The following is an 8330-nucleotide window of genomic DNA, read 5'->3' as shown; positions in this document are numbered from 1 at the left end:
AGGATATATTATAATTATATACGATTATACATATTTATAAGTAAAAATATATAGTACATATTATTTTATATAATTATATACATATAACTTAACCATATATATAATATATAATATTTATTAATATGAGAATATTTTATTTTATTTTATTTTATTTTAATTTTATACAATAAAAATATGTGTACTATGTAATAAATATATTAAGTGGGCCTCCAAAAAGCCTGATAGGTATTAGGCATTGGGCTTCAGCCTGGGCCGGGCCTTTATTTTAAAAAACATAGGGTAAAACCCGACCCGAAGCCCGATATTTTTTTCAGGCTGGGCTTGGGTATAGTATGATCTGACCCAAGCCCGGCTCAATTCCACCCCTAATTGTCAATAATGCACAAATCCGTACGCAAAACAGGATTAAATCTCATTTGCACAAAAGCATCCAGCATCTTAAACATAATCTAGCCTAGACAGTAATATGAGCAAACAAAGAAACAAACAATACCATGAAGACCGCTCAATAGGATTAGGATTTGAAAGTGGAGTTTAATCCTTTCGATGAAACTTCAACGCTTTGGTTGCATCATGTGCAAGCCTGTAAAAGGGCTATATCTTACAACAAAAGAGTTATCTGGTTCCTCTTATTATAGATTAATAAAAACTAACAATCTGTACAACCGCCTCTAACTAATCTAAAATTCTGTGATATACATGAACTGGTTTTGTAATAGTTTTACATATACAGAATGCGAATCTCTTTTTTTTGCAAAATGTACAGAGTTTTCCCATGAGAAACACAAGGAAGCAACCAAAATCAGAATGCATCACAAGTGAGAGCATTAGATTTTACCAAATGCTGCACCAACTCAAACATGACAGAGAACAAAACAATTACGTACAACTATCCCAAAAAGAAACCAATTCAAAAAAGACTGTAACCTGCTCGGAAGCCCCCCCGGATGGTTCCACTCCTATATGCTCTGTCTTTATCACTTACCGGAAATGCAGGTTAGCAATTAAGGTCTCTTTCTTTCTTTTTTTTCTTTTTTTTTTTTTTTCTTTGGCTGATGTTCACAAAGCTTTCACCTGACAAGAGAGGGATAGCGAAAGATTTACCAAATGCCTGTCAACTGATGCTCATATGGTTGGAACGACATTCAGTCTTCTCGGACACAAATCCTGCTAGCTGATCTTCGAAATGTGGAGTGTGGCTTCTCCAGCCTCTGTTGACTTGTTGATTTCTTCAAGTTGGTATGAAATTTCCTTCAGAATTTGTAGGCGAAGGGTCTCCTCCTCTGTTCGGTCTAACGGGAAGCGCAACTTTTCTCTTCCTTGTTGTATGGCCTCTAGCCTTTTCCTTAAGAGCGCAACTTCTTTTTCAAGCGCCAATTTCTCCGTATCAATGAAAGATAATGAGCTCCCCCTCAGATCTTCCATTTCTGTCGGCCTGATGACCGAAGTAGCAGACGATTGCTCGACCGTCGAAGCTTCAGATGATCCGGATTCTGTATGAGAAGGTTTCAGATGCTTAACATTCTGATCATCATCCAAACTCATCTTATCATCATCAATGACATGCACATCATAAACATGCCCGTCACTTCCAGCAACCTCCTTATCTGTCGCACCGCCATCTTGATTGATCGAATGCAAGCTTATATCACAGCAGCAACATTCCTGAGAGTAATCCTCCGGTGGGCTCCGAGAAGAAAGCATCTCTGTATCCATTCCGCTGCTCTTTTCGACGGACTCGTAAGTCCCATGAAGAATTGCATCACGGTCCAGCGAATCAACCGAAGCGCTCGGCTTCCTCGTGAGCGGAGAGGAGTCCTGCGACTGCTCACAACGACCACCACCACCACCACCACCACCACTGCCAGTGTTATTCATCATCATCTGCTGATACTCTTCGAGCTCCATCTCCAGAACATACTTCTCTCTCTCCCGCCTCACGAGGATCTCCTTGAGCGTCGCCATCTCCTCCCCATCGTATGCGGATTTCTCCTCGACCATCCTGCGGTACTGTCTGGCCTCGATCTCAACAGCCGCCTTCTCCTTATGGAGGCGTTGCATCATCGCCATGGCCTCGTCCGCTGCGCTGGCAGCAGCGCTGCGCTCCTTCTCCAGCTCACGGCTCAGCGCGGCACGCGCCGCCCTCTCTTCCTCGATTGCCCGCCTCAATTCTTCAATTGTCAAATCGCAATGTTCCTGATTAAATGCATCATTTTCTAATCCAAAGCATCTGGCGCGACGATCACCGATTTCTTGTTCATCTAACAAAAGATATAGTCAATTAATTCATCGAAATAGAAACCGTACCAACAGTCTAACACCAGCATCATTAAATGCAATGGATCAGATAATAAACTAGTGCAGTACATAGTATGTACGCTCACCACCAACTGAATTATCATATTGTTCAGGGTATGCGATAGGGATGGGGGTTTCCTCTCTTTTCCAGCCCAAACGAAGAGGGGGCAGCGGAGCCGGCGGTGCCGAATCCGATTCGGACAAGTCGTCCCTGCTGCTGGAAGCCAAAGAAGCCCTCCGGTGCCGGCGGCGGCGATGGCGGAGGACGACGACCGGCTTCTCCTCTCCTCCGGCTGCCCCTTTCACGGTATTATTATTATTATTATTATTATTATTATTATTATAAAGGATTAGGGCTCTCCGCGAAGAGGTCGCTCGCGACGACCGGCCGGACGGGGCTGGGGGACAGCGGTTGCAGTCGGCGGGGGTGGGGCGGAGGGCGAAGGGAGGAGGGCAGTGCTGGCAGGAGAAGGAGGAGGAGGCGGAGAGGCTGACGCCGAAGAAGGAGAAGAATTTGGAGGCGGCGAAGGCGACGGCGGCGGCGCAGAGGAAGATGTAGGCGATTGCCAGGTCCAGGAAGGCGCCCAACAGCGACCGCAGCGTCCACCGCTCCGTGGATCCGTAATCATCGGCCATTCTTTCCTCCAATTACTTCATCCCTCCCTTCATTCCGATAGCTTACTTTTTCCAAGTCTCTAAACAGAAAATGCCAATTATAAAAAATTAGATTAGCAAGAAGATGGCGGTGATTCCTGGTACACGAAGATATCGTCGGTGGCGGAGACGGGAAGTCGGGATGCGGCAAATCTTCGTCGTGGCGGAGGAGATGGGAAGTCGGGACTCGGGATACGGAATTCTTCTTACTTTTAATAATAATCTTAATCTATAATTAAGAATTAAGAAAAGTTATTAAAAGCTATTATTTTGTTTATTTCTAGAAAAAGGTTGGTATATATATATATTAGTCTGAGTCTGACGTATATGTAAATGTACGTAATAATTATTTAATTTATTTAAAATTAATAAATTATATATATTATATTTATTCAAAAATTTATAATAAAATATATTTTATAAATTAATATATTATATTTTATTAAAAATATTGTAATATCCAACCGTGTTATTTTTTTATATAAATTGAAAATTTTTATATATCTTTTAATTTTTTGATGAATCTAAAATTTAAATATGTGTTTTAAACTAAAAGCATCAAAATTTTAATTCATATCATATTTACTTTAAAATTTAAAATTTAATGCTATTTCACTGTAATTAAAAAATTTTAATTATTAACTCAAATTTAATATCAAAAATTAAATTTAATTCACAATTTAAATTTAAACTTAAATTTTAATGTAAAATTGTGGATATGAATGTTATTTTTAATAAATTGATTATAACAGTTTATTTTTATTGAAATATTTTTTAATTAACCGTTTGTAGGATTGAATTTATAAATGAATAGGAATACTATTTTTTAATAGATTGATTATAACCGTTCGTTCTTATTTAAGATATTTTTTTAATAAATTAATCATAATCATTCATAAGGTATATTCTTTTATTCCTTTTTCGATTCCGTCTGTCATTGTAGGAATTCCTATATACTTTTATATATAGTATAGAAGATATAGATTAATCATAATCGTTTGTTCTTATTTGAAATATTCTTTTATTCCTTTTCGATTGCTTTATAGATGGATAAGAATGCTATTTTTAGCAAATTAATCATAACCGTTCGTTCTTATTTTATATTTTTTTAATTAAGTGATCATATCCATTCGTAGAAAATATAGGGAATATTCTTTTATTCATTTTTGAATTCTGTCTGTTATTGTTGGAATTTCTGTACGTTTTTATATATAGTAGTTGAACGTATGTGCAAAAACACGCAACAATTATTATAATTTATTTCAAATCAATTTTGTACATTATATATATATCCAAAATTTTACAATAAAAATAATATTTATAAATTAATATGTTATATTTTATTATAAAATATTTACAATGTCCTGCAGTATTCTTTTTTCTATATACAATACATAGAACATTTTTGTACACTTTTTGATTTTTGATGAATCATATTTAAATATATGTTTTAAACTAAAAGAATCAAAATTTAATTCACATTTACTTTAAAATTTAAAACTTAATTTTGATCCACTGTAATAAAAAAATTAATTGTTAATTCAAATTTGATATCAAAAATTAAATTTTATTCATAATTTAAACTCAAATTTTTATTTTAATGTAAAATAGATAAATAAAAATGCTATTTTTTAACAAATTGATCATAACCGTTTATTTTTATTTGAAATATTTTTCAACAAATTGATCATAACTGTTTATTTTTAATATAATGATCATAACTGTTCTTATTTGAAATATTTTTTAACAAATTGATCATAACCATTTGTAGGGAATAGATTTTTATATATAGTAGAGATTTAATAGATTGATCATAACCGTTCTTTTTTATTTGACATATTTTTAACAAATTAATAATAACCATTCGTAGAGAATATTATTTTATATTTAATAGATTGATCATAACCGTACATTTAATTTAAAATTTAAAATTTAATTTTGATCCACTGTAATAAAAAAATTAATTATTAATTCAAATTTGATATCAAAAATTAAATTTAATTCATAATTTAAACTCAAATTTTAATTTTAATGTAAAATAGATTAATAGAAATGCTATTTTTTAACAAATTGATCATAACCGTTTGTTTTAATTTGAGATATTTTTTAACAAATTAATTATAATCGTTCATAGAATTGAATTTATAGATGGATGCGAATGCTATTTTTTAATAGATTGATTATAACTATTCTTATTTGAGATATTTTTTTAACAAATTGATCATAACCATTTATAGAGAATAGATTTTTATTTGTAGTAGAAATTTAATAGATTGATCATAACCATTTATAGAGGAAAGAGTTTTATATGTATCAGAAATTTAATAGTATTGACCAAAAAAAAAAAAAAAAAAAAAAAAAAAATAATGCGGTCGTTTTTATTTGACCATATTTTTAACAAATAATCATAATCATCTCGTAGGGAATATTATTTTATAATTTAATAGATTGATCATAACGTTAATTTTATTTGAGATAGTTTTAACAAATTTTTATTTGACATATTTTTAACAAACTAATCATAACCATTCGTAGGGAATATTATTTATATTAATAGATTGATCGTAACCGTTAATTTTTATTTGAAGATATTTTTTAACAAATTAATCATAACCATTCATAGAGAATATTATTTATTCTTTTTTCGATTCCGTCTGTCATTGTCAGAATTTTAACGCTTAATAAACTAGTATATTAATATATATATATATATATATATATATATAATATTATACGATAAGTATAGACTAGTTGTATATATATAAGCGTATAGGAATTCCGACAATGACAGACGGAATCCAAAAAAAAATAAAATAATATTCCCTACGAATGGTTATGATTAATTTGTTAAAAATATCTCAAATAAAAACAAACGGTTATGATCAATCTATTAAATCTCTACTATATATATAAAAATCTATTCCCTACGAATGGTTATAATAAATTTGTTAAAAAAATATCTCAAATAAAAATAGCTATGATCAATATATTAAAAAATAGTATTTCTATTCATCTATAAATTCATTCTTACGGATGATTATAATCAAATTGTTAAAAAATATTTCAAATAAAAACAAATTGTTATGATCAATTTGTTACAAAATAGCATTCCTATTAATCTATTTTATATTAAAATTAAATTTTGAGTTTAAATTATAAATTAAATTTAATTTTTGATATCAAATTTGAATTAATAATTAATTTTTTATTACAGTCGGTCAAAATTAAATTTTAAATTTTAAAGTAAATGTAAATTAAATTTTGACACTTTTAGTTTAAAACACATATTGAAATTTGATTCATCAAAAAATAAAAATGTCCATCAAACGGGCACAAAATAAACGATCAAAATCAGACGACGTTTTAAAAATGGAAGATCGGATCCTTCAATAGAAGATCGGAGTTATTGATCTTTATCTAGGTAGTGAATAGAATTTTCTATAAAAAATTCAACCTATTTGGATTCTTTTGCACCGTTAAACTAGTAAGTATTCCATACCGGCCGTTAAAAATTGTCAATTTTGTGAGTTTTTGATCGTAAGGTAAATAATGTCGAAAAATTATGAAATCTGATTTCTAGAAGTTTTAAATGATCTAGAAAATGTTTAACGGTGTGAATTGTCGATTCGGAAGCTCTATCATCGAAAACGACCACTACTACAAATTTATGATTTAGAGGCATTTACTCTGCAGCATTTATTTAAATAACGCTAATTAATATATTTAACAGCATTATTACTTGATAAGTACCGCTAAATTTAATAATTTAGCAGCAATTTACTATTAATGTTGCAAAATAGAATAAATTAACAGCATAAATTAGTGAATGTCGTCGATGTTCCAGCATTTTATAAAAAATGACACTAAATGTGATAAAGTAGCAGCACTTATTGCTAAATGCCACAATATTTGCTTCGCAACATTTATTTAAATCATACCAATTAATATATTTAGTAGCATTACTTGATAATTACCGCAAGATTTAATTATTTAGCAGCAATTTACTATTAATTAGCAGCATAAATTAGTGAATGCCGCTAAATATAATAAACTAGCAGCATTTGTTACTAAATATCACGAAGTACTTGGTGCTACCAAATTTTTCGCCGTGAGATCTACCATTTTAATCATTTTCACCCGTTAGATCATACTATTCAACCAACCACCCACTCAACTCTAGGGGACCCACATCATCCTAACTGCACATCTCTTAATCCAATGGCCAAAAACTTGGTAGGACCAATGACTTTGTGCTATTAATGGTATATTAGCCTAGTTCTATATATATATAGAATTATGCTACTATACTATCAATAGTACCAAGCCCTTGGTACTATTGAGTTTTCAGCCGTTGGATTGAAAGATGTGCGGTTAGGATGATAGTGGTCTCCGGTTAAATTGATAGTGGTCCCCTAAGGTTGAGTGGGTGGTTGGTTTAATAGTATAATCTAATGGGTGGAAATGATCAAAGAGTAGATCTAATGGTAGAAAACTTAATAGTACCAAGGGCTTGGTACTATCGATAGTATAGTAGCCGGACTCTCTCTCTCTCTCTCTCTCTCTCTCTCTCTCTCTCTCTCTCTCTCTCTCTATATATATATATATAGTGAGTCTACTATGCTTTTGGAAGCACGGAGCCTTCCGTGCTTTCAGGTCATTTTCGTTGTTGCGACTTTCGAATCGTCGATCGGTTCCGATAAACTTGATCTAGAATATTTAAAATAACTAGAAAATAAATTTTATGATTTTTTGATATCATTTGCCTAGTAATCGTAGGGACTCAAAATCAATAATTTTAATGGCTGTAGTGTGACGTTTGCAAATTTAACGGTGTAGAAATATCCAAATCACGTGAAATTTTGATAGAAAATTTTTTATACTATATAAAACAATATCAATATCTTTGATCTAAAATTTTAATGTCATATTATTACGTTTTTGTAAGATTTTTATTTTCAGCCGTTGATTTTGAGCCCTTTCGTTCACTAGGCAAATAATATTGAAAAATTGCATAATTTTTTGTCTTGGTACTTCATATTCTACGTGGATGCCAATTTTTTCGGTTCCTAATTTACGATTGCTGAAAAAGCTCGGAAGATTTTCTAAATTCTTTCTGGTGAAGGTTCCAGATTTTTTGTAGCATCACTCATATATATATATATATATCTATATATATATATATAGAGAGAGAGAGAGAGAGAGAGAGAGAGAGAGAGAGAGAGAGAGAGAGANTCCTAACTGCACATCTCTTAATCCAATGGCCAAAAACTTGGTAGGACCAATGACTTTGTGCTATTAATGGTATATTAGCCTAGTTCTATATATATATAGAATTATGCTACTATACTATCAATAGTACCAAGCCCTTGGTACTATTG

General features: G+C 31.7%; 1 protein-coding gene across 1 annotated transcript; it reads right to left on the bottom strand.

The window, feature by feature from the left end:
• On the bottom strand, positions 602–3253 carry LOC109726866. The gene is made up of 2 exons (XM_020256693.1): positions 2385–3253; positions 602–2261 (listed from the first exon to the last, which is right to left on the bottom strand). Exons 1-2 carry the CDS (start codon positions 2932–2934, stop codon positions 1171–1173), a joined length of 1641 nt encoding a protein of 546 aa, XP_020112282.1. The 5' UTR covers positions 2935–3253; the 3' UTR covers positions 602–1170.

This window comes from Ananas comosus, linkage group 21, assembly GCF_001540865.1.
Source record: "Ananas comosus cultivar F153 linkage group 21, ASM154086v1, whole genome shotgun sequence".
NCBI classification, from domain to species: domain Eukaryota; kingdom Viridiplantae; phylum Streptophyta; class Magnoliopsida; order Poales; family Bromeliaceae; genus Ananas; species Ananas comosus.
Note: the sequence above shows the minus strand (reverse complement) of the source record. Positions and strands in the feature narration are given on the sequence as shown.